This window comes from Chaetomium strumarium, assembly GCF_033439665.1.
Source record: "Chaetomium strumarium strain CBS 333.67 chromosome Unknown B0T15scaffold_1, whole genome shotgun sequence".
NCBI lineage: Eukaryota > Fungi > Ascomycota > Sordariomycetes > Sordariales > Chaetomiaceae > Chaetomium > Chaetomium strumarium.
Window position 1 is genome coordinate 3732339 of NW_026944429.1, and position 26550 is coordinate 3758888.

Sequence of the window (26550 nt, forward strand, 5' to 3'; positions counted from 1 at the left end):
CATGGTGTGGACTTCTTAATCCACGTCTTTGCGCATAGGAGAGGCGTCTTGTCGTTTCCCTACTATCCCTTTTGTTCCTACTACTAGTGACAGTTCCTGCTCTCTTGCGCGGTGCATAGGTCCTCTGTCTGCTGGAATTAATGGATGGTTTCACGGGGTAGGTGTCTTATTTATTGTGCCAGCCTGGCTCTCTCTGACTTGGTCCCAATGCGCTGAGTGAATTGAAGCTCCATGTCAATCAATTGTTTGAGCACCAGCTAGTATACCAGTACTCATTATTGGGCTATGGCCCTGTTCAGGTATTGTACGGAATACCTCCCATCCAGGAAATTGCCACAGTCTGTATTACAAGCAGCAGCTGAAGCAAAAGTCCCTCCCACACCTGAACCCGCCCTCCCCACATCTGCGCATCGTGCCACCAGGAGTTTCAACCAGCTCGGACCCGAGCCTTGAGGACGGCGTCCCCGGTGCGTCTTCCCTACCGCCACTGACAGCCAGTACAGACTTCCTTCTCCTTCCACTCGGGGTGTGGATTCTACTAGTAGTAGTGGCACCGAAGGTAGCAGCGGCTTTTCTGTTTGCTGAGCCTACAACAACAGCCTTCTTGAGCTTCGACGCCGATGATACAGACGGCCAGACCGGCAACAAACCCGACCGGACGTGGTGTTTCGCTGGCGTGGAACGGATGATGCTGGCGGCGCCGGAGCTCGGCTTGATCGGAGTCAGGATGGAGAGCTCGTCTTCCTCGTCGTCGTCGGGCGGGAGGAGAGAAAGAACGCCTTTCTTCTTGGTTGCTGTTGCTGTTGTCGGCGCCGTTGCGGTTGCCGATTTCGTTGCTTTGTGGGATTTGGGTCGATGGCGCTGGGGCGTCTTCACTGGTGTGCGAAGGGCCGGTAAGGGTAGCTCGGGGATGGTTGATCTCGTCGCAGGTTTGGATGTTGGGCTGGTTAGTGTAGGGGAAGGGATGGGGTCATGTGCTTCATCTCCTTCTTGGCGCCGTTCTTCTGACGGGAGGAAATCGGCATCCGAGGTTGATGGGCCCGTCGTCCGAGCTGACTCGGCTGCTGGCTGAGCGGTAGGCGAAGTCTTTGCTCTCTCCTGCGTGGTTGGCGATGCATCCCGGATTTCGCTCCCCTGAACCTCTACCTCGTCGAGCGTTTTAGTCGGCGTATCCCGCGGTTGAGGCTTGTCCAAGCGCTTCTGCTGCCTCGCCTTGGACGGAAGTGCCTTGGCTGTCTCGGTACACGTCCTTCTCTGCGCACTTGCGGTTGAGCTCGACCGGATACTGTAGGCATCTTCGGCCTCACTTATCGAATTCCGCTCTCTCGGCCGCCGTTCGACTCTTTCGTGGGGTGTAGGAGTCTTCTCCCTGTACGCTTCTTCCAGGGTTTCCGTTACTGCGCGCGGTATATCGCCGTCGCCCGGCTGTTCTGACGCACCGCGACTCGCTCCGTGATCGACCGTATCTTCTAGATGGAGGCTTAATGTTGGGGACATCAGAGCCCGGACCGCAGAGGGGCCGTCCGTTTTATCTGATAGGTTCTCTGCTGTCAACTGTTGTTCCTGGCTCACCACTCTTGGGTCCACATTGTGAGAGATCTCGCGTAGGACACCATCGCTCGTGTCGGCAATTCTGGGAGTTGAGCTCTGTTTGCGACGCAGCGATTTGCCTCTCGGTACTGTCGGCTCGTCTTCATCTGAAAAGACGTATGCCGGATCGACAGTGTTCCTCGAGAAGACTTCGACTGCGGCTGCTTGAGCCCTATCCCTTCCATCTGGACCGCTCTTTCCAACCGGAACAGGCAGGCTAGCATCCCGGACTTCAGACACCGTAGGGGCTTCGTTGAGGCGGGCTTTGTCCCCGGCAGACTTCGGTTTTGGCTTGCGACCGGCGCCGGGTCGAGCTCCGCCTCGCTTCGAAACTTTCTGGAGGGGGTTGGGAGAACCCGCCTCGCTCGGTTCAGGGGTGAGAACCCTAAACAAACACGCTTCAGACAGCTTCTTTGCTACGATTTCGACTCGTAGGGTCTGATTTTGCGGTCGTCGTGTGAGTGTCCCTTCGCGGTCGGAGAAATTGATGAAGACATCTGCATCCTCTTCGTGGAGGGACTCAGAATCAGCGTCCCGCACGCTGGACTGCCGAGGCTCGTGACCAGATTTGGGTCCGGCGGACCCAGGAACGTCAATCCGCGCTGGCTCCGTAGAAGTCACAATGCCCTCCTCCTGAGACTTTGTACCCGGATTTGGTTTGGTGGAGTCGCCTCCTAGACGGCCACGGCCTGGTTTATCCGTAGACCTGTTTTCCAAGGCCTTCTCCTTTCCAGCGGGGGAGTTGCCAGCTTTCCGGATTTTGGCGAACTTTGCGGCACTTTGACTCCCTTTACGTGGCCTCCTCCGCCGCCTCGGTGTGATCGTCTTAGGCGGAGGACGCGGCTGGAGAACCTTCTGCTTTTTGACGAAGATTTCAGTCCTCCCTTTCTCCTTCTCCTGCTCCTGGCCGGTGGCGGAACCATCCAAGAGGATGTCGTCGTCGTCGCCACCCTGCGCGTGAGCAGCGCTCAGAGACAGCCGTGCCGCCTTCTTCTTCACCGAAACCACAGATTCTCCAGAGAGCAGGCGATTCCCAGAAAATTGCAAGGGCAACTCAGGGACGCTCCAAGTCGGGTCTGTCGTTGGCGGGGGTATTGGCGCGCCGTACTGCATCGGGACCTGCCCAAACTGCACCTGACTGGGATACATCATCGTGGGCAATAAGGGCGAGGGTCCCATCAGCGGAGCCGGTCCCGGCCATCCTCCTCGAAACATGGGAGACAATCCGAGCTGAGGAGGGATCGAGGGCAGCGCGTTCTGGCCCAAGCCGCCCAGCCTGTTGTCCGGCTCGTCCCTCACTATCCTCTCCTCCCCATTCAACGACCCAGCCTCGGACACCTCATCTCCGCTATCTCCAGCACCGCCGCCCTCCTCGTCGCTGCCACCACCCAGTTGCGCATCCTTAAGCGACTGGATATGCCCGTTGTTCACGACGATCTCGCCCGTTCTCAGGTCGATCTCGTCGCCGACGCCGGTGAAGTCCCTTTCGTATTTCTCGAAAATGCGCTCAAAGGCCGACTTCAGCTTGAGAGCGGCGAAGGCGCGCGACCGCTCGAGCTGCACGGCCGGGTCGCGGCGCGCATTCACTTCTTCGGGTCGCTCGTTCAGCTCGTCAGCTTCCGGGTCGTCCTCCTGGAAGGGACCCGGACCAAATCGCGGGCGCTTGGTCGGTCGCTCCATTCCGCATTCATGGTCGCCCCGGGGAGGCGGCGTCGATTTTGACTGTGGTCAGAAGAGGTATGGGCGACAATGTTGATAGTTCCGTAGCAAGGAAATACCTAGGTATATTTATGGATGTTCGTGGTTGCTACGGTGTGCGCGACTCCAGAGGAACACAGTGTGGGGCGGTGCACAGGTGGGGGCGTTTAACGGTGGGTTCCCGCTGCAGTGGGAGCTTCATCAGAGTGGACTCGGACCAATGTCTCATGCATACCATAGAGATTGACGGGCCTGATGGGATATGGAAGTTTGAGTTCTGAATACACAGCGTGTGTTCTAGGCAAGTCATTGGAAGTACAGCCGCTACTGATATTACTAGCAAATGCCCAATATACGTGGTCTGCTCTAGACAGCTGCCTGCCGTATGGAGGGTTAAGTTGAGCACTTCTGCGTTCTTCCACTGGCCCGGCCGCCTGTTTCCCTAAAATCTCGTCTCCCGTCCCAAGAAACCAGAAACTCCTTCTAGCCCAGTTCGCCCAAGTCAGATGACACCAAAACCAAGCAGCCCGCTACCAAGAAGAAAACAATTATCTGAACTTGCTGAAAATGACCGCGATGATGAGCAGAACCAAGACGGTAATGATAGCAATGGTTATAACCCGATTCGTAGCCATTCTGCGGTCATGTCAGCAAGAGATCAAGCTCAACATTCCTGGGTCCCAAAGAACGTCGTACCTACGGGCGATCCCTCTGAGGCTCTTTATGCTGCGATCAACGTAGCCTTCGCTCTCGTACAGGACCCTGGTTGTATGATCGATGGTCTCGCGCTGCTGCTGTAGCTGTGCCAGCGTGCTGGCTCCAATGGCCTCAGTCTCGTTTGCCAACGCCTGGCTGGCCTTGAGGCGCTGCGTGCTGCGGTCCAACCGGTCGGTCCCTTCATCAATGCCATTAGCAAAGGGCACAATCTAAGGGTAGACGAGAGAAATGCTAAGGCAGACGCACCGGACAGCAATTGCTGCCTCTGTTCAAAGTGAGCATCCCCCGATGAAGAAGCCGGATTGTCCGTATACCGCCCGCCGAACAGGGCGCTCCTGTCGTCCGCCAGAGTCCGCAGCTTTCGCCGATACCCGTCGACATCGGTCTTGTAGTCGCGCAGCCGCCGGTTGATGGCGGCGCGCTGCGACGAGGGCACATTCTGCTTCTCCACTTGCATCTGGCCGAGCAACTCGTCCGTCTCCTCCAGCGCCCGCTCGGCAGCGCTTAGCGCCGCCTTCCTCGGCTCCCCCGACAACTCGGCGATCTGGTCGAGTTTCTGCACTAGGTCCGCCTGGACCAGCTGGTACTCGGTTTCATAGTGCTTGAAGAGCTCGGTGCCAGCGTCTGTATCGAGCGGGTGGGTCATTTTGAGGTGCAAACGGGGTATTTGGTTCGATAACTCGTAGGTTTTAACTGGTCGCCTGTCGGAAGCAATTACCGGCCTTCAGCGGGAAGGGGCGAGAACGGCAATGACGATGGATAACGACAGTTCGCAAGTTGGTCGGTGCTTGTGGGTTCGGGGGTCAAATCGCGGGGGCGAAGGGGTATCGCAATTCTGGTGTTCGCTTTGTCTTGTAACTCTGAGTTAGGCGGTATGGAACGGCTTCAAGATGTTAGAGGGTGGCTGGCAAAGATGTTGGATGTTGATGGAGGTTGGAAGGTTCCAGGTTGCCTGCTTGCGACATGCAGGCGCTCGGTCCAGCCTGGCGGCACATGACGGCGGACACAGCAGCAGGGGTCATCCTGAGCGACAAGGGGCAGCTCAAAGAGCACGGTGTGTAGCAGAGGTATTGCTACTGTGGTTACCAAATGCCCTATCCGGATCCGTCATCGATTCCAGCCGCGAGGGCCGCCGTTTCCATGGGTTTGAGTGACGTCCACTTCGGCAACTTAGAACCTGCAACATCAAGATCTGAGCTTCGGACATCAGTGAACGCTTCACCTCGGACCAACAATCTGTCCTAAACTCTGGAATGGACTTTCCCACTTGGTATTGCCAAAAATGCCGTAACCCGCTCATGCTTGAAAGCTCGCTGGAGGACTTGAATCCAGCAGCCTACGATCTGCTTGTCGGTAAGCACGGTCGAAGCACCGTTGCCGAGACCGGTGAAGGTTCAGCAAGCTCACTCTCTCGCCACACAGCCACGCATTCGCAACAGGCGCCCAAAAAGCCCTCTGGTCCTCGGACTTTACACTCGCAGGACAACGCTAGGAAATCGACATACGAACAGGCCGCTCGAAATGCCCGCCATCCGACATTTAGAAGACACGGAGCGCCTGGCAGGGGCGAGGGCGACCACCCACGAGACTCTGCCATGTCTTTCATTTTCTTGACTGAATCCCAGATCGCGCCACCAAACCCTACGTCACAAAGGAACCAGCATGTTCACCACGCTTCGTCCGCACCGGTTGGAGGCCACGATGGCAATGTGGACGAGGAGGACGCCAACAAATCCCACGAGATGGAACGGATCACCAAGCTCTTCGAGATCCTGTCGGCCCGCTCCGACATCGACCACCCCGTCTGCGTCGAGTGCACAGAACTGCTGCTAGAGGAGCTGCAGAAGAAACTCGAGTCGACGACGCGCGAGCGGGATGCCTACCTCGCGTTCCTGAAGGACATGCAGGCCAACGCGCCCACAGACGAAGAATTACGGGCGCGGGAAGAGGCACTCCGAAAAGCCCGAGAAGCTGAGGCCGTGGCGCGCGACGAAATCCGCGAGCTCGAGCGGGAGAAGGAAGCTCTTGACGCCGAGCTGCTCGCACTCGAAGAAGAAAGCCAGAAGCTAGACGCCCAAGAGGAAGCCTTCTGGCGGGAGCGCAATGCCTTCGCAAGCCGGCTTGCTGATTTCCAGGCGGAGCGTGACAGCATCAACAGCAAGTTCGACCACGACTCGCGCCAGCTCGAGAAGCTGCAGCGCAGCAACGTCTACAATGACACCTTCTGCATCAGCCACGACGGCACCTTCGCGACCATCAACGGCCTGCGCCTGGGCCGCCTATCCGCGCACCCCGTCGACTGGCCCGAGATCAACGCCGCATGGGGCCATGCCCTCCTCCTGCTCGTCACAGTCGCCGATAAGCTCGGCTACCGTTTTGAGGGCTACGAGCCCGTGCCGATGGGCTCAACGTCGCGCATCATCCGCTACGACCAGCCCTCGCCATCGTCGAGCCGACTCAGCGGAACCCCCTCTCGCAGCGCCCCGCCCCCTGCCCCGAAGCGGCACGTCCTGGATCTGTTCTCGTCGGGCGACATGCCGCTCGGGCTGACCTTCATGCACCGCAAGTTCGACAACGCCATGACGGCGTTTCTGGAGCTGGTGCGGCAGCTGGGAGCGCATGTGCACGCGCAGACGGCGGCCGAGGGCAGCCCGCTGAGTCTACCCTACCGCATCGACGGCGACAAGATTGGCGACGTCAGCATCAGGCTGGGCGTCGCGCAGGACGACGGGTGGACCAAGGCGTGCAAGCTCACCATGACGTGCTGTAAGTTTCTGCTGGCGCACGCGAGTAATGTGAATTCGGCGTACAATGGGCGGGCGGCGGCGTAAAACGGGGCAAGTGGAGATATGGCGCATGGGCTTGGGTTTGGGAAGGGATTTATCTTGTTAGGTGGGATGGATGTATGGGATGCGGCGTGTGGGAGTTGGCTTGGTTGTGATTCCGGGAGTATCTGGGAGGGTCGGCATAGGGCCGCGGTGGAGGACTCATATGTGGTGTTTTTGTCTTCTCCTTCCGTCGGGTTCATGGACTTACTGATACCATGGTGGCGTTGGTGGGCCAAGCAGGCAATCGTGGCATCATATCCATTGACAGGGCAAACAGAGCCAGGATTTACCACCAGGCACCCAATGTGACTACTACCTATACACGTCGTTGATGTTCTCATCCAAGGGATGTCCGGCATGGTGGCGACTGGACATGGGCACGCTGTCAGTCGCCCATCCCTCACCTCCAAACCCGCTGATTCCCCCTGACCACCCTCTAGCTTGTGGGTGTCTCATTGATGACATCGTTCTGGCGGACGCAGCCGCTCTTGTCGGTGATAGCCCTCGGACAGGCCACCTGCCTGAAGGTGACCGACGGATTATCGGCGCCCTGGAACCTGCGGGAGTGTAAGGCGGATGTTCCTTTCTTTTTTATTTCTTTTTTCCTACTGTTCAATGGGCTTTTGGGAGTAGGCAACGTACCAGTCGAAACGCCAGTTGCAGCCGGCCTTGAGCGCCGCCGGGAAGCCGTCGCACTCGCTCTTGGAGTGGATGCCACCGTACCGGTCGCCCCAGCCGTTCTGGGGAGCGCCGTACTGCTGGGTGCAGGCTGTACAAGTACAACACCAGGTCAGTGATTCAGTTCACCATGGAGTTGGAGAGAAGCAGGAAGCTTTTCATACCGTTGAACATGCCAACGCCACCGCCTGGGATCTGCGAGATGTATGTACAGCCAAAGGTTAGTAGGAGAGAAGTAGAGAGTACCTAACTATAGCAGAGAAGAAAGGAACCAAAAAAAAAAAAAAAGGGAAAAAAAAGAAGAAAAGACAAAAGAAAAGAAAGCTAACCGCGAGATCAAAGTGATTGTTCCCCAGATCCCCTCCCGTATTCGTCGCCTGCACAATCATCTTCTTGCCCTGCACCGGCCCGCTCGTGAAGGTCAGCTCGTAGCAGGCACAGCACCAGGCGGCCTCGTTGCTGCCGGCAATATTCACGGCGGCCCAGCCGTAGGCCAGCGAGTCGTTGACGGCCCAGGGGCTCTGGTTGGAGCACATGTATGCGCCGCCGCCGTTGTCGCAGCCCGACTTGGTGTTGCCGCCATCGTTGAGCGGGTTGTCGCTCTTGTCACACGTCTTGACCGGCGTGGGCGAGTTGCCCTTCCTCGGCCACGCGCACGACGGCTTGCAGCAGTCCCAGTAGCGCGTGGTCTTGCCGCTGCCCGATGGACCCTGGGCCAGGCCGAAGGCTGGGAGAAGGGCGAGGAGGCCGGTTAAGGGGAGATGCATGGTTGGTGGTTTGATGATGATCAAGATATTGAAGATATGGGGTGGGTTGAGAGACAGAATAGGGACGCGGTGGTCAGCAGATATATACCATGACGGTTTGTTGGCCTTCCTGATGTCAGCCAGGGCTTAATGGGAAACTAGTAACGGCAACTCCCATCCCAGAGTGAAGCCCAGGAATACCCATATGAAAATCTCCCCGCTCAGCGCCACTTCATGGAAGGCGATCCCGAAAAGGCCGCCGGTATATGAAGACAAGAAGTCCAGGGCAAGGATGTATTGGTATGCCACGGCCGGGAAGGTCACCCGATACCACAACATACTCTTTCGCTGCCCCTGAATCCCCCGTCGGTCGGCACCACTCGGCATCCCCTCCACCCCATTGCCTTTCCTGTTGTGACGCCAAACCCGGGGGATGTAAGGAAGTACCTAAGTGTATGGGAAGCAACAAAAGCGGTACCAAATTATCTCTCTCGGCTCCCCGCACGACGGGCAGATCTACCTACCGACTGGTGGGCAGATGTGGGGAGAGAGAGGAGGCACTATAAATCAGGCCAGATATACATACAACAATGACCACACATTAATCTATCTGGCACCCTATTGCCGCCGGCCGAAATAGGCATCACCTTGGCCACTCAACACCAAAGCCCAATTCACATTAAGCAAGCATATTTCGGTACGGAGATGACTGCAAAGAGGTAGCCGTCGGTTTTACCCCTGGAAAGTAGAGGTGCAAACAAAACATCACAGACCAAAGCAGCGCGTAACCTTTTCGACGCACCCGCTACCACTTCTCTGAGTATGTCGCACACAAGGCCTCGGAGATGGCTTAATAGCCCCAGCCACGGCGCTCCCTGCCCTCTTCCTCCTCCTCATCATCATCCCGACGGCCGCCACCATAACGGCGCTCGGAGCTGCCATAGCTCTCCTCCTCTTGCCGGCCGCCGTACCCGCCGCCGTACCCGCCGCCATAGCTGCTCTCTTCTTCGCGGCGGCCATACCCGCCATAGCCTTCACCTTCCTCGCGGCGACCGTGGCCACTCTCGCCCTCGTCCCGCCGCCCGTACCCGCCATAGCTAGGCGTCTCCTCCTCACGACGACCGTATCCGCCATAGCTGGGCGTCTCTTCCTCGCGCCGGCCGTACCCGCCATAGCTGGTCGTCTCCTCCTCGCGACGACCGTATCCACCATAGCTGGTCGTCTCCTCCTCCTCGCGGCGATAACCGCCCGAGCCATCGTACCGCGTCTCGGTGCGTTCTTCCGTGTAGCCGTAGCTCTGACCACGTCCGCTCTCGTCCTCCCGCTCCTCGTACCGGCGGTACTCGCTCCGTCCACCGCCGCTGCCGTACTGCGTCTCGGTGTACTGAGCCTCGCCGTACCGGTCGCCCGAGCGGCCATACTCGGTAGTGGTCTCGGTGTATCCGCCATCCTCGGTCCGGCCGCCGGAAGCGTACGTCTCCTTCTCCTCCTTCCGGAACCCGCCAAGGATGCCACCGGCGACACTGCTGATGAAACCACCGAGACCTCCCGACTGTTGAAGACCATCACCGGCCGCGACATCCTGCACCGCACCCTGGAAGCCCTGCTTGACCCCATCCATGATGGCATCCGCAGCCACACCGGCGATCTTGTCTTCCATGGTCTCGGGTGCCTCGTTCCTGTAGTTCTTGTGCATCTTGAGCTTGCCGCCGCACCCGTGACCCGAATCGTGCTGGCCCTCCTTGTGGTTCTCGCCGTTCTCCACGCCCTCGCGGCTCAGCTTGCGCCGGTACTCGTCGCGCTGGCCCTCGTCCATCTCCTCCCACCACTCGCGCACGCTGTCGAAGATGAGGCTGCGGCCCTCCTCGGCGCCGTCGGGCCCCATCTCGCGCTGTGCCGGGTGGTGCATCACGCCGTAGATGATCTTGTTGAGCAGCCGGTCGACGTCGACCGAGTCGTCGTCCCACGCGTTCATCAGCTGGGGCACCACCCACGAGACCACCTTGGAAGCGGTACGGCCGGCGATTTCGTTCAGGATCTGGAACGCCCAGTTAGCTTGGAATCTTTTGCAGCGACACATACACGTCGTTAGTCGTCTCACGTTGGTAAAATGATCCTTGGACAGCATCGAGTGCGTCGGGTCGGTGCAGTTATCGTCTTCGAACACGATGTGCTGCTCGTTCTTGCTGCTGTTGATGATCTCGGAAGCGCCAGTCGCGAGCTCGTTCTTGATCTGTTCAATGAGAGGCACGACGAAGGGGGCAATGACCGAAAAGACGAAAATGGACATCTGCTCCTCCAACTGCTCAATGATCTTGGGCAGGATCGGGATCTTCTCGATGGCCTTTGCGATGTCCATGAGAAGCTGGTCGTGAAACTCGATGGCAGGCATGACCTGCTTGAAGGTGTTCCTGACGTAGAGAGTGAACTCCTCGGGCTCTCTCGGAGACACGCTCATGTTCTCCATCTGGGCAGCCTGAGCGTTGCTCTGGATCTCATCCATCTTCGATTTCTTGTCACTGTTGCCAAGCAAGCCATCGGGGATCTTGTCGAGGAGGTCGCGGAGGAGGCTAGTGTCGTTGTTGCTGCTCTGTTGCAAAGTTCCCTCCAAGTCCTCAATCTCACTCTGCATCATCTTATCGGACACTGTTTCTCGTCAGCTTGTGCGACTGCGCGAGACCCGACCAGCTAATGACATACGCTCTCCAGTAACCGAGTGCAAGAAGTCAACACCACCGAAGGTGCCAGTGACTACGGGATAAACCTCCCGACGAGCACCGGGAATCCGCAGCATGGTGTTGCGGCCGACATGAGGGAAAACGTCCTGCTCGCCCAGCTCGATTAGGGCAAGTTCGGTGTAGTTGCTGTGAGCGAAGAAATCTGCGACGTGGTCAACACTTGGCAAAACATTTTACGTGAAACCAGAGAAGCCGTGGACCTGCGTACCCTCGAGACAGTGCAGGCCAGTGCCCAGCAGGCGCAGAGCTTCGTAGAGTTCATCCTTGTTGTTGGACCGGCCATAGGAGCGGCCCAGCTCGATGCACTTGGTAAACAGACGGCGCACATGCAGGGCCGAGGTCATGATTCCGGCATTCTCGTTGGCAATGTAGTTCTTCATGCCCGACTGCTCATCGACAGCCAGCTCGACCGACTCATCAACAGGGCCGCGCAGACGGCGGTCATACTGTCTCGCGTCCACGTTATCGGCGTAGTTCTTGGGGTTGTCGATGTGGTCCTCCGGGCGGTAGCAGCCCAGGCGCTCGGCGGTGACCTCGAACTCACGGCTCCCATAGCCGAAGGTGAGGAAGCCTAGGATGCAGAGAAGGAGGCGGATGGCCTCAGCGGAGACACTCTTGACCGTGCCGACGTCAATGGCCTGGGAGTAGTCGCGGAGCCAGTTGCCAAAGTAGACACGGGAAACCATCAGCTTGTCGAACCGCTTGCCCCCGACGGCGCGGGCCATGACAATCTTGAGGAGCGCATCCTCGATATCACCGTGACGCCCTGGAAAACACAACAGCGTCAGCGCTGAAAATATATGGGCTAGGGAAGAGTTCGAACGCAATGCAGCTCACAGTTCTGGCCTTCAATGGCGGAAATTCCCTGGATGTTGCCGGCGCCGAAAGCAAGAGTTGGCCGCACGAAGCAGAAGAGAACGATGAAGCCGAGCAGGAACGGGTAGGGTTTGAAGGTCGTCATGGTTGTCGTTTCTTCACTGCCCGCAGTCGATTGGTGTGAGAAGTGCGTGATACGGGGTGTGGTCAAGAGCGGGCAGTCGAAAGGGAAAGAGACTTTTGAACCGAGTCAAGGCCTCGCGGTGTAGTTTATGGTGGGTGTATAGACTCGGGAGCAGAAAGTGGGAGAGTCCAATTCAAATCTCTACGGTATAGTAATGGCTCGGAAGAGATGTTCACCCAACAGCAAAGGTGGACAACCTGGAACATAGTAGTGGGACCTGGTCCCTCGATCAGGCTGCATTAATGCGCCCGCCCAATGCAATGCCGCCCACGATCCAATGTCGAGTTTCAGACGAACTAGAGAGGTGCCAAGCCACCATTCAGCTTGCTTGGTCGCCGTCGTCGCGCGGGGCACACAGAGAGGGGTGCTGTTAGTGGGGGAGAGGTCTTGCGACACGAGCGGGGCAGTCCGCGATGGGACCCTTGCCAACCGAAAACACGGCTGCTGGCAAATGCCGTGCCGATACCGATGCCAAGCGGGACCACGCGTTTGCACAACAAACGGCTCGACGCGCTGTTTTCACCTATGAGATGGGGCACGGCTACCTGACGCCAAATGCAGAAGATATCTTGAGACAGTCACCGGTTTCTTTCATCTCAGGGCTTCAAACCGTGGAAAATAATGTTCATGTAATAGCGGTCTGACGTTTTGGCTGCGGAAAGCTTCATACCAGAGTGGGGAAGCATGAGTGGGGAGGAAATGGTGTCGGGATGAAGCTGCTTCTCGCGAGACCTGCTCAGCTCAACCTGGAAAGCCAAAACTCTAGAGTCTAGACAGGACACGTTAACAAACCACATCACGGTAGCTCTGTCGGGTCATGGAGGCGTTGGTGTGCAGCTGCTCTCCATACACAGATAAGGTGTCTTTCAAGCTGATTCCCGAAACATCAGATGTTCTACACATACTACGCGTTGTTTAGAGGAAAGATCCCGTCGCCAGAGATGACATGTGCCAACACAGAAGCGAGGAATGTGAGGTCGTTATGGCAGGTAAGACACGGCAGCCTACCAAGATGGGTTGTTGAGGCTGGATCGAATAACGGCGGAGAGAGATCAGAGGCATAGGTTGGAAACGTACAGCTTCCATGATCGTGAAGCGATCCGTGATAGGCGCTGCTACCAGGACCCAGGGCGAAGAGGTTCGTCGGGAAGAAAGATTCTAAAGAAACCGCGCCGCGCACCTGAGCTTGTAAATCAGCTGGCCTCCACCCAGCCCTCCACTGATTACTACTACTAGTATCTATAGGTACTGTACCGAGATCAGAGGCCTGCTCTTCCTCTCCAGCAGCTACGCGACCTGCTCTGCAACTCTGGTGGGACTCCAGTTCAACTTCATGGGCCTGTGACCACTCCAGGGCCCTAGCTGTTCTTCATTGGACAGCTAGCAAACCTGTGCGACCACCAATTCTCGCGGTTGAATGCCTAAGCAGCACTAACATGCCACTCCCCCAAGTCTCCCCACGATACCTTAGGTAGCGCGTCTAAGTAGCAGTCACTCTGCAACTCAGAAGGGCACTCGCATCATTCATTAGGAGCCCTCGGGCCAGATCTAATGCTCTAAGCAATGCATCGTGGAGCTTTAGAACTCGGATTCTTTACAGTTGAGAGATCGGCCTAGACGGACTATCCAAGCGACGCAGATTTATATACCTACTCTTCCGGCATCGTAGGCGGAGACAGGTAGTTGGTGAGATCCAGGGCAGCGTAATATAGTGCGGGAGGAAGATCCGAGGTTTGCTGGCGCACCCAGTACTTTATCTAGTACTAGTAGGTACTAGTAGGTAGTACTTGACATTTGAGTTCCATTCCAGCTGCGCGCTGTTTGGGTTACCTAAGTCACCTATAGGTACCTTACCTAATAGCATTGCAGCCTCCGGGCATTGCTGATCGCGTCTCAGCTATCAGCAGTGTGACTATTACTACTAGTAGTGGCTGTAGGCTATAGCAGTAGGCGCCCGGGCTTGAGAAATCCAACCGGATAGAGCGGAATGCCGGGCGTCAGGTGCTCGCGCCCCTTTGACAAGGGACGGTACTGTTCGATAGGTACTGCCAGGACCCTAAATACGGGCAGTGCGCACCTAGACCACAATCAGACTTTAGTCCAGGTAGGTATCGCGTAAGGTACTAGGTATTACACTGAACCGCTATCTCAGGCAGGCGGGCGCCCGGAAGCTTGAGCTTTAGTACCTAAGGTAGGGTAGTGACGGGAGCTGAATGGATGACGGTAATGACGGGAGCTGGCAGCCAGGAGCTCTCTCCATGTTGTGATCCATTCTGCCCGAAATTTTTGGGCGGCAAATTGACCGGAACCCTTCTCAGCGTACAACCTACCTAACCTGCAGCGGGATTTTCTGCCTGCCCCGTCAATTTCCAGCAACTGCCCATGAAATCAGCACAGCACCCCTCTTTTTAGCGACCCACGTATAATTCTCGGGGCAACCCCCTCATCCCCCCCAAAGTCGCTGCCAAAATTTCCTCGCCACCTTCTTCTGTTTTCTAACTATTCATCCACTGCAGCGCCCAGCCTTTAGCACTGAAAGCAAAGGCCAGCTCCACCATCATCGTCCCAAACTCAGCGCCATCATCCCACTGAGTGGACTGGCGCGATAATTTCCGGATTTTCCCAGCCAGCTTATCGCTTCAAACCACCTCATCAACCATGCCGCGCCCGCCAAAGAACAAGGCCGTGCCCGAGCCTGTGGTTCCCGCCGCAGCGCCGGTCACCGTTCCCGTCGCAGCGCCAGCTGCTGCTCTCAACATGAGCATGATGAACATGAGGGCTCCTGGAGGAGGTCCTGTTATCGATCCTGACCAGTTCCTCCGTGTCAGAGATTCGGTAAGCTACAGCTTCATTTTTGCTTCCTCGCAGCGCCACTATCCCCATGCTTGTAAAGCGTCACGCTCTACCGGGCGCGTGTTCGCACTTTTCCAACCGGCCCCGTGGCTATCGCAAGGCTTGGCCAAAGCTGTTTCTGCGCAAGTGGAACATAACAACACGCATTACACTGCTCATACGGGTCCTGGTCGCGTTATCCGATGCGCATCCACACAAGGATTCTACATGTTCAGAGTGCATTCACCTAGTCGCAAACCGCCGCCATGTCTGGGACGCGGCGCAACCTCTTCTGCCCCGTTTCCTACAGCCGCAATAGCGTGGCATCCACATCCCGACAATTGTTTACCATCCTCCTCTTTCGGGTGTCGCCTGGCAACAAGCTCCATTTACCCCTTTTCGCTCTGACGACAGTGGCCTCTGGTTCGAATGAAGACGTGGTCGTGAATGCACTGCTGACTTGTCGACAGGTTTACCAAAGGCTCCTGACAATCCAGGACTTGATGAGATCCTTTTCCCAGGACTTTCTGCGCCAGACCAACCTTCTCATTGGGGAGAGTACCAACCTTGATGATGGAGCGGAGTTGGAACGCATGGCCGGACATCTCACCAATATGGCCAATATGATTCCGGCTGCTTTCGTGCCTCCGCAGCCGCCGGTTGAGGAAAAGAAGGAGCGCAAGAAGCGGACTCACGACCCGAATGCGCCCAAGCGTCCTCTGACCCCGTACTTCCTGTACATGCAGACTGCACGTCCCATCATTGCCAATGATCTTGGAGACCAGGTGCCCAAGGGCGCCGTCCAGGACGAGGGCCAGCGCCGGTGGTCCGTCATGAGCCCGGCCGAGAAGCTCGGCTGGAACCAGGCATACCAGTACAACCTCCGCCTGTATAATGCCCGGGTCCACTCGTACAAGCACGGCAACCCGGATGCCAAGAACATGACAGACGACGAAGCCCGCGCATACGCGGATCAGCACGGCATCGGCCTGCCACCTCTCACGCAGGTCGCCGAGGCGGCGCCGGCCGCTGACGAGGAAGCCATTGCTGAGCAGCTGCAGCAGAGCGCCGCGGCGGAACCGTCGCCTCCCTCGGAAGCTTCTGAGGAGGAGCCGGCGGCCCCAGTGGCCAAGACGCCCAAGAAAAAGGAGACCCGCAAGCGGAAGAGCACGGCGGCAGCGGCGACGCCAGCTCCCGCTGCGGCGGAACCCGAACCCGCCAAGTCCGCAGCAGCGACGCCCGCCAGCCCAGAGGCCAAGAAGCGGAAGCGGGTATCCAAGGCAGTCGAGCAGGTGGTGGAGGAACCTAAGAAGTCTGGTCGTAAGAAGACTAAGGCCTAGAGTTTCTTACCATTGCTTTCTTGGTCTCTTGCCGGTTCTGTCTTCCACACTCTCTTCGGCGTTTCTGGGAGATGAAGTCTCGTTTTCCATTTGATGATACCCTTCCCTGACGAGAGACGGCGGGCTCATATTGCTCCGCTTGTGCGAGACGGGAGGTGTATCATGGCCTTGGGTTACAAAGTCTTTGGTACTCCGGACTTGTAATCCTGATGTTTGCTGCAGAAGCAGTTTTATATCCCCCAATGACGTGAGCGATACACCTCTTGGTGTTGCGCAGAGGTTCCTGGTGGAGGAAGGAATCAGAATGGCTCGGGGGCACAAGCGTGGATGTGTCAGCTTTCGGGTTTATGGACTTTGCACTTTTTTTCTGTATGAGTATTGTGGGTGGTGCTTCAGCTCTGCAGTGGATGACATCAGTGATACACGACAGCACTAATCCCAAAGCTGCACATCTTGTTGGTTCGCAAAAACTGAGGTGTTCCGGCATCAGATGACGAGTGTCTCGGAGGCTCCATGGCGCGTGGAGGACCCCATGGAAGTGTTGCCAGGTCCCGACTCCAGTTACTGCCAGCAGGGACCTGAGCTCCCATCTGATCCAGCCCTGTAATTGAGCGCTACCTACCAGGTGCTCCTCTGCCCCCGAAGCCAGAGCACCGTCGAAGGCTACCCGTCATGGCGACCCCGTAACAAGCTTGCTCAGCACCTACACATACCGTAAGGTACCTGACATGGCCACGCACAGGATGAGTCTCGGCGCCTCTGGACACCACTGTAGGATGCCTGGTACGTACATGGATTATAGGTACTGTACCTTACATCTGCAAGCCGTTTGACTCTGACTCTCAACCTAGGTAGATAGGTAGTGGAGTAACATTTACGGTTTCTTACTGATTACTTGCACACTTGAGATCGGAGAGCAGACAGCCGACATCTCTCTCAGGCTGCTTCTCTGCGAGTCGAGATATGTCAAGAAAGAGGCACCTTATGCTTCACGACAATAGTCAGATCGATCTGAATTGGACAACGAAAGCATACAATTCACCCTCAATGAATAACCAACCCGCTCACCATCATCATCCAAGCCCTTACTTTACCCCGTTGCAACCCTCCGCTCAGTACATAAACCGACTCTGGGCCATGGGCAGCTCGAGGACGGGCTCGGCATCGCACACCACGCCGTCGGCCTCGACGACGTAGCTCTCCGGGTCGACGCTGATGTTGGGCATGGCGTCGTTGAACTTCATGTCGCGCTTGCCGATGGCGCGGCAGTTCTTGACGGGGGCGACGCGCTTGCGCAGGCCGTACGAGGCGACGCGGCCGCTGTCGATGCTGACCTGCGACACGAAGGCCACGCTCATCTCGGGCACGAGGGCGGCGAACATGGGGCGGGCCATCATGGGCTGGATGGAGGGGATCGAGGCGTTGGCGTCGCCCATCTGTGCCCATGCGATCATGCCGCTCTTGACCACGCAGGCCGGCTTGCTGCCGAACCAGGCCGGGTCCCAGAGCACCAGGTCGGCCAGCTTGCCGACCTCGACGCTGCCGACCAGGTGGGCCATGCCCTGGGCGATGGCCGGGTTGATGGTGTACTTGGAGACGTAGCGCTTGACGCGGAAGTTGTCGGCGCCGGTGCCCTCGTCCTCGGGCAAGGGACCGCGCTGCAGCTTGTTCTTGTGGGCGGTGTGCCAGGTGCGCAGCACGACCTCGCCGCAGCGGCCCATGGCCTGGCTGTCGCTGCTCATCATGCTGATGGCGCCCAGGTCGTGCAGCACGTCCTCGGCCGCGATGGTCTCGGAGCGGATGCGGCTCTCGGCGAAGGCCACGTCCTCGGGGATGTTCTTGCTCAGGTGGTGGCACACCATGAGCATGTCGAGGTGCTCGTCCAGCGTGTTGCGCGTGAAGGGCCGCGTCGGATTCGTCGACGACGGCAGCACGTTGGCGTACTCGGCGATGCGGATGATGTCGGGCGCGTGCCCGCCGCCGGCGCCCTCGGTGTGGTAGGCGTGGATGGTGCGGCCCTTTATGGCGCCGATGGTCTGCTCGACGAAGCCCGACTCGTTGAGCGTGTCGGTGTGGATCATGCACTGCACGTCCAGCTCGTCGCAGACGCCGAGGCACGCGTCGATTGCCGCCGGCGTGCTGCCCCAGTCCTCGTGCAGCTTGAGTCCGCACGCGCCCGCCTCCACCATGTCACGGAGCCCGCACACGTCGCTGTCGTTGCCCTTGCCCGTGACGCCGATGTTGACCGGCAGCTGGTCGAGCGCCCGGAGCATCTCGCGCGTGTAGTACGCCCCGGGCGTGCACGTGGTGGCCGTTGTGCCGGCGCTGTACACGAGGCGTAAAGGGGAAGGACATTGTCAGCGGATCTCACATCTCTCTCATCTCTCTACCCCTGAAAGCTGGCGGGAGTTGCTTTTTCTTTCTTTTTTATTTTTACTCACCTTGGCCCCGTCCCGCCTCCGAGCATCGTCGTGATGCCCGTCGCGATCGACTCGTCGGCCTGCTGCGGGCAGATGTAGTGGATGTGGCTGTCGATGCCGCCGGCCGTGAGGATCTTCCCCTCGCCGGCGATCACATCCGTGCAGCTGCCCACGACCATGCCCGGCGTCACCCCGTCCATGACATCCGGGTTCCCGGCCTTGCCGATGCCGACGATGAAGCCCTCCTTGACGCCGATGTCGGCCTTGTAGATGCCCGTCCAGTCGACCACCAGCGCGTTCGTCACCACGAGATCGAGCGTCTCGGCATCCGTCCGCCCCGTCGCCTGGCCCATGCCGTCGCGCAGCGACTTCCCGCCGCCAAATTTGCACTCGTCGCCGTACACGGTGTAGTCCTTCTCGACCCTGATCCACAGATCCGTCTTGCCGAGCCGGACCCGGTCGCCCGTCGTCGGGCCGAACATGGTCGCATACGTCCTGCGGTCCAGCGTCGCGCCCTCGGTCGTGGTCAGGAAGGCCGAATCGCCCGCCGGGTCGGGGGCATGCGCAAACCCGGCCTGTTGCAACCTCTCCAGGATCTCCTCCGCCCGGCGCAAGTCCACCACCCCGGAGGCCATCCCATTCCCACCGCGGATCACTTTGCCTCCCGCAATCTCCACGAGCGTCACCGTCTTGGTGTCGCCGGGCTCGAACCGCACCGACGTCCCCGAGGCCACGTCCAGCCGGAACCCGTACGCGCGCAGCCGGTCAAACTCCAACTGGGGGTTGACCTCGATGAAATGGTAGTGGCTGCCCACCTGGACGGGCCGGTCCCCGCGGTTGGTCACCCTGAGTCTGGTCCGCCTGCGGCCCTCATTCAGCCGGACCACTCCCTCCTTCACAGCAGCAACAACAACCGCCCCGGGCTGGCGCTCGGGCGCGTACTCCTCCGCGGGCGGCAGCGGGAACAGCTCGGCCGCGTTTTGCGGGACGGGCAGGAAGCTGCCGTACAGGGCGCGCGCGAGGTCGCCGTCGTCGGTCGCGATCGGGTTCTGCACCGTCACCAGGAAGGTGCCCGAGGGGAACGTGCCCTCGATCTGCACCTCGTGCAGCGTAGAGCACACCTCGGGCAGCACGTGCCGCCGCCCGAGCATGGTGGCGCCCAGCGACATGAGGTCCGCGACCGTGTGGTGCCCGTCGCGGATCAGTTCCTGGAGGGTCGAAGCGATGAGGGCCTTTTTATTTTATTTTTATTATTTCATTTCATGAGTAATCATTATTATTATCATCATTAACGTGAGGCGGATAAATCAAAGCGTGTGATGAGTACTAGTAGGTGTTCTGACTTACAGTGGCCTCGACATGGTTCAGTCGCACGCCCCGGGCCAGGCGCCTCTGGGCGAGGAAGCCCAGCTGCGAGATGGTGATCTTGTCGATCTGCGCAGAAACAGCATTGTGTCAGTTGTACAGTCCGTGAGTATATCCTCTCATGATCTATCTCATAGTGGAAACCGAATCAAATGCTGAGGCAGAAGGTAGTAGGCGTGACAAATGCCAATGCTCAACTGACCTCTCGCGGTATGAGATGCATCTTGGCGCGCTGCTTGATTAGGCCCTTTACAGCCCTATGGATGCACCTGGGTGGTACAGATTGCTAATAGAGATGGCACCTGGGTGAGAAGGCAGGACTCGTCGACAAAGCAGCAGCTGTTGTGGAAATACTGTCTACAGCTCTCTCATAAATACATATCAACAAGGACTCCAGAGACTCCGTCTTCTACACTACAGGTAGTCCATCCGTTCCCGGCGCAGTGGGTTGAGTGACCCCGCTTCCACTGATAAGCTTACTGTTGGTCATTGCCTAGATCAATCCAGCATCGGGGAGAGATAAGGAAGTTCTATAACCGTGTGCTATTATGTACTGTGGTACCGTACCACTTTACAAGGGCGTACCGACATACCATAGGTGGTAGTTACGTTGAGACTAGGAGGTATCTTGGATGTATTACCTATGTAGCGTGAACGTCTACAACAGGAAGACCTGAAAAATACCATGTTCCAGTTCACGCCTCTGAATGCTGTCTTTAGTCCTGTGTCCCAAAGCGCCTCGAGAAAGGAAGGTACCTGAGTTACCAGAGATCTCCGAATGTGAGCTATCCATGTGCAACCCAACCAGGGAATAAACCAGTCAATATGCCCAAACAACGCCATCCAATGCTCCATAACATCAAACAAGCTCTCAAGACTGTTCAATCAGCTTCTCCTGCCCCGATCCCCTAGCCAAAACCTCCTGGATTCGGTCCTTCTCGATCTCCCTGATCCTGCTCCTTGCGTCCTCCAGCCTGTGTACACCTCGATTAATCGTATCGACATGCACACTCAGTGGTACGCCCGCCCGTTCTCCGGCCAAGCCGGGCTCCGCGACCCGGTCCCGCAAGTCACCTAGCGCCGCCTGGATTTTCTCCAGGTCGCTGACCAACTCGGTAAGCTGTCGTATGGCGTCCGACCGCTGCGCGTCGACGTGTCGGAGCAGCGACAGCTGGCGGTTCAGGTTCGCGATCTGGCTTCTGCTGCCACCCACGAGTGCCCACAGCGTGGACAAGATCTCGTCTCTGCGGACCCGGACCGATGTTTGGGTGCGCGCGACGAAATCGTAGATGGCCTCGGTGTGCTCTCCCGCCTTGGAGAGCGTGGCCAGCACCGCCTCCGCCTGGTCGATCAGCTTGGCGATCTTGTCCGAGACCAGCGTCGCGTGCTCGACGTACGTGTCGACGAGCTGCCGTTCCGTGAAGACCACAGGCTGAAACGGGGCGAAGACTCGGCTTATCCACGCGCCGACGAGACCGCCCTGGTGTTGCTCGCCGTTGCCACCGTCTAGCGTGTCGAGGTGGCGCGAAGTCCACCGGTTCATGCTGATAACCCAGTCGATGGCTGAACCGATGCGCGCGTTGAATTTCTGAATGTCTCGGGAGACCGTCCCCACGGTGTCGACGAAACCATCCAATTCCAGGAGCAGCTCGTCCTTGCCCTGGAGGGTGCTGTAACGGACCAAGATCCTCAGGTCCCGGATCGACGCTTCCGTGCGCTTCATCTCGATCGACAAAGGCACGCCGTGCGCTGACTTCTCTACCACCCGTCCGAGCTGCTCCTGGACGTCCATCAAGCTGTCAAACTCGACGCCTGGTTTGCGCTCTTCGCCATCCGCCGTTGCCGGGCCAAAGTCCGGGCAGAACGGTAGTTCTAGCAGAGACGCTCCTGGGATACGACATATCGGAGTTAGGGCTGTGTAAAAAGACTTCGTCGCCAAGTTCTGCAGCAAGATGATGCCGCCGAAGGCCACATATAAGGACAGAAGCACCGCCAATGGCTTCTGTGCATAGCGTAGTGCAAGTCCAACGAGACCAATGACCCAGAAAAGTGCATCGAGCGTAGCTCCGGCCAACGACGCAGACACACGGTCGCCAAAGGATGGCCGCGCGTCGGTGTACGGCCTCTGGTCATTATTGGTGCGCTGTTGCTCACCGGAGCTCCCCGTCGTCCCTCCTTGGCGGCGCCTTAGCCCACGCGCCGGTGGTGGCGGAGAAATCGCCCTTACGGTCGTTGTCGACCGGGTGCTCGCCCTCCTCCTCGGGCTCTCGACATCGACCTTGGGCATGTAGAATTCCGGCTCGGGAGAGCGATGCCTCGCCATGTCCCTGGAGCTCTGGCGCACGGACTTTGGGACCGACGGGCGGAACGGCGACCGCAGCAGGACCTGCTCGTCCTCCTCGGCCTTGCTGAGGAAGTTCTCGATGCTGTCGTCCTGCGAACCCCCAATACTCCACGGCTGGGATCCACCGATGCTGTAGGGTTGCGACCCCGTCTGCTGGGACGGGTCGCTGCCCTCCGAAATCATGAACTCCTCGTCATCGTGCAAGACGGACGTGTCGAAGCTGTCGTTCTCGCTCACGCCCTCGACCATGCGCCAGGAGCTCTCGGGCTGGAAATCTCGCCTCGACGAGGAGCGCGTTGTGACCATGGTGACACCGCCGGGGACTCGCACAGCGGGTCACGTCTCGGGAACTTTCTCACGCGCAACACTTCAGCGACCCGCGCGGAGAGATGTCCCTGATATATCCGGCAGCGGCGAGATGTGTACGTTGCGAGATCACGCGTCGCGTCTAAGTGGCAAACCCAGGGAGGGAAGGCAGCAGCGCCGTATTATAGGCCTCTGGCGCTGAAAAGTGGGGGGGCGGTTTCGCTATCCTAGTTGTCGAGTCCCTAGTAACAAACACAATGAGTCACTGCAGGCAGCAGAGCGAGAATCCGAGTATTGAGAGAAAGCGTTGTTTGCTTGCGTGTCGAAAAAAGACATCTTTGGAACCTGCCCGCGTTTGCTTTCTCGTTGTTGGTGTTCGATTGTTGAAGGTGACGGGAGTGGCTGGTATTTGAATGGTTTCACGAGTCACAAGAAATCCGCTGACTCGTGCAACAGACCCGTGCAGGAATGACACGGTAACTTACCGATCAGCTGCACCGTTGTCTGCCCCTGTCCACACCGTCCAACAAGGTGCCCGGCAGCTGCAGGGATCCCCGGGCATCGCAAACTCGATGGAAAATGGGGCTCGGTTGATCAGAGCGAGATAAGGTTTGACAGTGCCACATGCACACCATAACCCCCAGCCTTTTGCGACAGTCAGCAGGATGCGCTTCCTGCGAGCGCGGATATGGCCTTCGCAGTTGTTGACCAGACAGTGTAGGGTTTTGCCACAGAGGAATCCATTCCGCGCGAGCCTGCCCCGATTCTGTGCGTCTTGCGATGCTCCCAAAGAAGCGAAATCAGATGCTTCCGATGCCTCCCCCAGGGAACCGAAACCTGATGCACCCGACCACCGGGTTCTTGGGCTGCAGCAGGAACTCTTCTTGACATCTATCTACAGTCCCGGCTCGCCCATCCTTCTTCCTAATGGCGCGCGCATCTTCAACCGCCTGCTCGATTTCCTACGCAAGCAATATGTCCGCTACGGCTTTCAAGAAGTCATCACGCCGACCATCTACAAAAAGGCGCTCTGGGCCACGTCGGGACACCTCGAGAACTATGCCGACGACATGTACACGGTGACTGGCGCATCTCACTCGCACGACGAAGCTACCGAGGGCGGCGAGGGGGAAGAGTACGGCCTTAAACCCATGAATTGCCCAGGCCACTGCCTCATCTTCGCCTCGAAGAAGCGTAGTTACCGCGACCTCCCGATCCGCTACGCCGATTTTAGCCCGCTACACCGGAACGAAATTTCGGGTGCGCTCAGCGGCCTGACGCGCGTTCGAAGATTCCACCAGGACGATGGGCATATCTTTTGTCGGCCCTCCCAGATCGCCGATGAGGTCTCCAAGACGCTCGATTTCGTGCGCCTCAGCTACGGTGTCCTTGGCCTTGGGCCATACCGGCTAGTGCTCTCAACGAGGCCAGAAAAGTATATTGGCTCGGAAGTGGAGTGGGAAGAGGCGGAGAAAGCGTTGAAGAAGGCGCTCCACGGCAGTGGGAACCCCTTTACCGTCAATGAGGGCGACGGCGCCTTCTACGGCCCCAAGATCGACATCATTTTGAAGGACTCGGACGGAAAGGAACACCAGACGGCCACTATTCAGCTTGACTTCCAGCTTCCAAAGCGATTCAATCTAGAATACATGGCGCCTGCCCCACAGTTGGAGATACGGGGCGAAACAACAAATGACCCCGAGTTGCTGGCCGAATACGGGCTGGTGCGGCCGGTACTCATCCACCGGGCCGTGCTCGGCTCGGCGGAACGACTCATGGCGCTACTAATCGAGCGCTATAACGGAAAGTGGCCTTTCTGGCTCAATCCGCGCCAGGCTGTCATCATTACTGTTAACGACCAGGAGCACGTATTAGAATGGGCACGCCAGATGCACCGCCTGTTCTTAGGCCTCCCGGATGACCACCAGCCCCCGTCGTACAACCACGGCTATGCGCCGACCGGCCTTGCCATAGACTTCGATGACAGTCCCCGCACCGTCGGTGCCAAGGTAGCTGAAGCCAAGGCCAAGGGGTACGGGCTGATTATCACTATCGGTCCCCGGGATGTCGCCGCGAAGACGGTATCGGTCAACGCGAGCGGCTTGTCAACGGATGCAGGCGACAGCCAGCAGCGGACTGGCGGTATGGAGCGGCGGACTAGTAGTATGGCGCCCGAGGAGGCCCTCCAGTTCATGCTTGACAAGGTGAATACGTATCAGTAGACTCACAGCTCAGCGATCAGGTCTGATGGCAAGGGAACAACATTGTAACTATTATGATAGATGGTGTACTATAACGGGGCAAAAAAGTGAAACGGTGAGCTGAAATGGTGGATGGACAGCTACTAGTAGAGACTTACAGCGCTTTATTACTGTTGTACTGTGTAATGCTCACCCCAGCACCGATGACGCAGCATGCCAACTTGGGAAGGTGGGGTCACACAGGCTGTTTAAGCTTTCAAGCTCCCGCCCCCCCGGGCACCCCTTAAGTCCACAGAGGTACCCGCCTCAAGCACCCAATTCCATCGAGTCCTATCAGTGACTGATGAAGCATCTGCAACGCGCAGCCGCCTTCTGCAAACTTTCGCCCGCCAGATCGACCAAGTACCACACATACAACGCCATGGACCTCACCAACCCCTCAGACCCTCCGCCGGACTACATCACGGCTGCCCGCTCCCATGGCATCCACCTGCGCCAGAGCGCGCCTATTAGGAAGGGCCCCTACCCTCTCGAGCTGCCCATCCTCACCTATCTGCGCTCCAAGCGGGTGATTCTAGCTAGCGCCTCTCCCCGCCGAAAAGCCCTTCTCACACAAGTTAGCACTACCTCCCCTTCCGCCGTTCGATAGTACAATGAGGGCAGGGAAAAGCTCACGTCAGCTTAGCTCGGCCTCTCTGACTTTGAGGTGTGGCCATCCTCCGACCCAGAAGACCTGGACAAGAAGTCGCACACGCCCGAGGAATACGTCGCCGCCACTGCGCAGCGGAAGTGTCTGGCCGTCTATCAGGCGGTCCTAGACAAGCAACAAGAACAGCCCCAAGACTCCTCCGCCAACGAGCCGAACCCGCGCCAGCACGAAGACCCGGCCGTGGTCATCGCAGCCGACACCATCATCGCGACCCGCTCGGGCCAGATCCTGGAGAAGCCTCGCTCCGAGGCCGACCACGTACGCATGCTGAAGCACCTGCGCGACACGGTGCAGCACCGCGTCCTGACGTGTGTGTGTGTGCTGGCGCCCAAGGCGGATGCGTCGCACCCGGGCTACGAGATGGCGTCGCATGTCGAACACACTAGCGTGTACTTCGCCGGGGCCGAGGACGGGCTGCCGGACGACGTGATTGAGAGCTATGTGCGCACGAGGGAGGGCGCGGACAAGGCCGGCGGGTATGCGCTGCAGGGGGTGGGCGGCATGGTGCTTATCGAGAAGGTGGAGGGAAGCGTCGATAACGTGATTGGCCTGCCGGTGAGGAAATGCTTGCAGTTGTGTGAGAAGGTGGTGTTTAGGCAGGGGGAGGAGGAAGGTGAAGAGAGTGACTGAGGGAATCGCGATGATACTGTGGAGTAAGGAGTCCATGGTTGGGAACGGAGATGAACATGTCCAAGGGTGACGACAGACGGACAGAATCTTGCCGGCGGATTGGGAAACCAGTATACTAGGTACAAAATAGGTACCTAGTTGAGGTAATGGCACTGATCCCAACTTAGATGTTGTGACAAGCCGTTCTAGCTCGCCCGACCATCTTGCCAGCGACCAACAACCTTCTGCATTTGAAGGCGTGGGAGGTCATCAGCTAAAGTTGGGTTGCTTCTGTGTATGAAAATTGTGGACTGAGGCGCCAGCATCTAGCATTTCGGGATGTCCGCTGCGGGATCTTGCCCGTCGATGTCTCTCAGGTTTTCCATCAAGAAGGGGAAGTAGGCTTGTATCACATGCTGGGGGAAGAAA

General features: G+C 58.1%; 9 protein-coding genes across 9 annotated transcripts; 3 read left to right on the forward strand and 6 right to left on the reverse strand.

Moving 5' to 3' along the window:
• Positions 1 to 283: 283 nt before the first annotated feature.
• On the reverse strand, positions 284 to 3383 carry B0T15DRAFT_518572 (uncharacterized protein). Its single transcript, XM_062868375.1, has one exon. The coding sequence runs from the start codon at positions 3268 to 3270 to the stop codon at positions 346 to 348; it is 2925 nt and encodes a 974-aa protein (XP_062726237.1). The 5' UTR covers positions 3271 to 3383; the 3' UTR covers positions 284 to 345.
• A 129-nt stretch (positions 3384 to 3512) lies between these two features.
• On the reverse strand, positions 3513 to 4947 carry B0T15DRAFT_407557 (t-SNARE). The gene is made up of 3 exons (XM_062865327.1): positions 4252 to 4947; positions 3985 to 4183; positions 3513 to 3924 (listed from the first exon to the last, which is right to left on the reverse strand). The coding sequence occupies exons 1-3, from the start codon at positions 4649 to 4651 to the stop codon at positions 3837 to 3839; spliced, it is 687 nt and encodes a 228-aa protein (XP_062726238.1). The 5' UTR covers positions 4652 to 4947; the 3' UTR covers positions 3513 to 3836.
• Positions 4948 to 5076: 129 nt separating this feature from the next.
• Positions 5077 to 7121, forward strand: B0T15DRAFT_518576 (autophagy protein Apg6-domain-containing protein). Its single transcript, XM_062868376.1, has 2 exons — positions 5077 to 5358; positions 5428 to 7121. The coding sequence occupies exons 1-2, from the start codon at positions 5259 to 5261 to the stop codon at positions 6834 to 6836; spliced, it is 1509 nt and encodes a 502-aa protein (XP_062726239.1). The 5' UTR covers positions 5077 to 5258; the 3' UTR covers positions 6837 to 7121.
• A 148-nt stretch (positions 7122 to 7269) lies between these two features.
• Positions 7270 to 8278, reverse strand: B0T15DRAFT_387996 (glycoside hydrolase family 45 protein; the record flags this gene model as incomplete). The annotated part of the gene is made up of 4 exons (XM_062864418.1): positions 7270 to 7390; positions 7476 to 7602; positions 7676 to 7706; positions 7841 to 8278. The coding sequence occupies 4 exons, from the start codon at positions 8276 to 8278 to the stop codon at positions 7270 to 7272; spliced, it is 717 nt and encodes a 238-aa protein (XP_062726240.1).
• An 829-nt stretch (positions 8279 to 9107) lies between these two features.
• Positions 9108 to 11956, reverse strand: B0T15DRAFT_489141 (heterokaryon incompatibility protein Het-C-domain-containing protein; the record flags this gene model as incomplete). The annotated part of the gene is made up of 5 exons (XM_062866571.1): positions 9108 to 10295; positions 10359 to 10903; positions 10958 to 11137; positions 11204 to 11761; positions 11833 to 11956. The coding sequence occupies 5 exons, from the start codon at positions 11954 to 11956 to the stop codon at positions 9108 to 9110; spliced, it is 2595 nt and encodes an 864-aa protein (XP_062726241.1).
• A 2535-nt stretch (positions 11957 to 14491) lies between these two features.
• Positions 14492 to 16247, forward strand: B0T15DRAFT_38937 (uncharacterized protein). The gene is made up of 2 exons (XM_062864487.1): positions 14492 to 14830; positions 15298 to 16247. Exons 1-2 carry the CDS (start codon positions 14654 to 14656, stop codon positions 16165 to 16167), a joined length of 1047 nt encoding a protein of 348 aa, XP_062726242.1. The 5' UTR covers positions 14492 to 14653; the 3' UTR covers positions 16168 to 16247.
• A 719-nt stretch (positions 16248 to 16966) lies between these two features.
• Positions 16967 to 20552, reverse strand: B0T15DRAFT_38949 (putative urease). Its single transcript, XM_062864494.1, has 4 exons — positions 20155 to 20552; positions 19935 to 20021; positions 18609 to 19819; positions 16967 to 18492 (listed from the first exon to the last, which is right to left on the reverse strand). The coding sequence occupies exons 1-4, from the start codon at positions 20173 to 20175 to the stop codon at positions 17280 to 17282; spliced, it is 2532 nt and encodes an 843-aa protein (XP_062726243.1). The 5' UTR covers positions 20176 to 20552; the 3' UTR covers positions 16967 to 17279.
• A 271-nt stretch (positions 20553 to 20823) lies between these two features.
• Positions 20824 to 22602, reverse strand: B0T15DRAFT_481825 (uncharacterized protein; the record flags this gene model as incomplete). The annotated part of the gene is made up of 1 exon (XM_062866054.1): positions 20824 to 22602. One exon carries the CDS (start codon positions 22600 to 22602, stop codon positions 20824 to 20826), a length of 1779 nt encoding a protein of 592 aa, XP_062726244.1.
• Positions 22603 to 23212: 610 nt separating this feature from the next.
• B0T15DRAFT_564454 (uncharacterized protein) lies at positions 23213 to 26491 on the forward strand. Its single transcript, XM_062870641.1, has 4 exons — positions 23213 to 23319; positions 23504 to 24814; positions 25197 to 25419; positions 25489 to 26491. The coding sequence occupies exons 1-4, from the start codon at positions 23291 to 23293 to the stop codon at positions 26140 to 26142; spliced, it is 2217 nt and encodes a 738-aa protein (XP_062726245.1). The 5' UTR covers positions 23213 to 23290; the 3' UTR covers positions 26143 to 26491.
• The last annotated feature ends 59 nt before the right edge of the window (positions 26492 to 26550 follow it).

Coding starts and splice junctions, on each gene's coding strand:
- B0T15DRAFT_518572 (XM_062868375.1), bottom strand. CDS start 3,270: ATGGAGCGACCGACCAAGCGCCCGCGATTTGGTCCGGGTCCCTTCCAG.
- B0T15DRAFT_407557 (XM_062865327.1), bottom strand. CDS start 4,651: ATGACCCACCCGCTCGATACAGACGCTGGCACCGAGCTCTTCAAGCAC. Junction 4,184..4,251: donor GAGGCAGCAATTGCTGTCCG/GTGCGTCTGCCT, acceptor GCATTGATGAAG/GGACCGACCGGTTGGACCGC. Junction 3,925..3,984: donor CTCAGAGGGATCGCCCGTAG/GTACGACGTTCT, acceptor ACATGACCGCAG/AATGGCTACGAATCGGGTTA.
- B0T15DRAFT_518576 (XM_062868376.1), top strand. CDS start 5,259: ATGGACTTTCCCACTTGGTATTGCCAAAAATGCCGTAACCCGCTCATG. Junction 5,359..5,427: donor AGCCTACGATCTGCTTGTCG/GTAAGCACGGTC, acceptor CTCGCCACACAG/CCACGCATTCGCAACAGGCG.
- B0T15DRAFT_38937 (XM_062864487.1), top strand. CDS start 14,654: ATGCCGCGCCCGCCAAAGAACAAGGCCGTGCCCGAGCCTGTGGTTCCC. Junction 14,831..15,297: donor TCCTCCGTGTCAGAGATTCG/GTAAGCTACAGC, acceptor ACTTGTCGACAG/GTTTACCAAAGGCTCCTGAC.
- B0T15DRAFT_38949 (XM_062864494.1), bottom strand. CDS start 20,175: ATGCATCTCATACCGCGAGAG. Junction 20,022..20,154: donor TGCATCTCATACCGCGAGAG/GTCAGTTGAGCA, acceptor GTTTCTGCGCAG/ATCGACAAGATCACCATCTC. Junction 18,493..18,608: donor GGAGGCGGGACGGGGCCAAG/GTGAGTAAAAAT, acceptor CCTCGTGTACAG/CGCCGGCACAACGGCCACCA.
- B0T15DRAFT_564454 (XM_062870641.1), top strand. CDS start 23,291: ATGGCCTTCGCAGTTGTTGACCAGACAGT. Junction 23,320..23,503: donor GCAGTTGTTGACCAGACAGT/GTAGGGTTTTGC, acceptor ATCTATCTACAG/TCCCGGCTCGCCCATCCTTC. Junction 25,420..25,488: donor GAAAAGCCCTTCTCACACAA/GTTAGCACTACC, acceptor ACGTCAGCTTAG/CTCGGCCTCTCTGACTTTGA.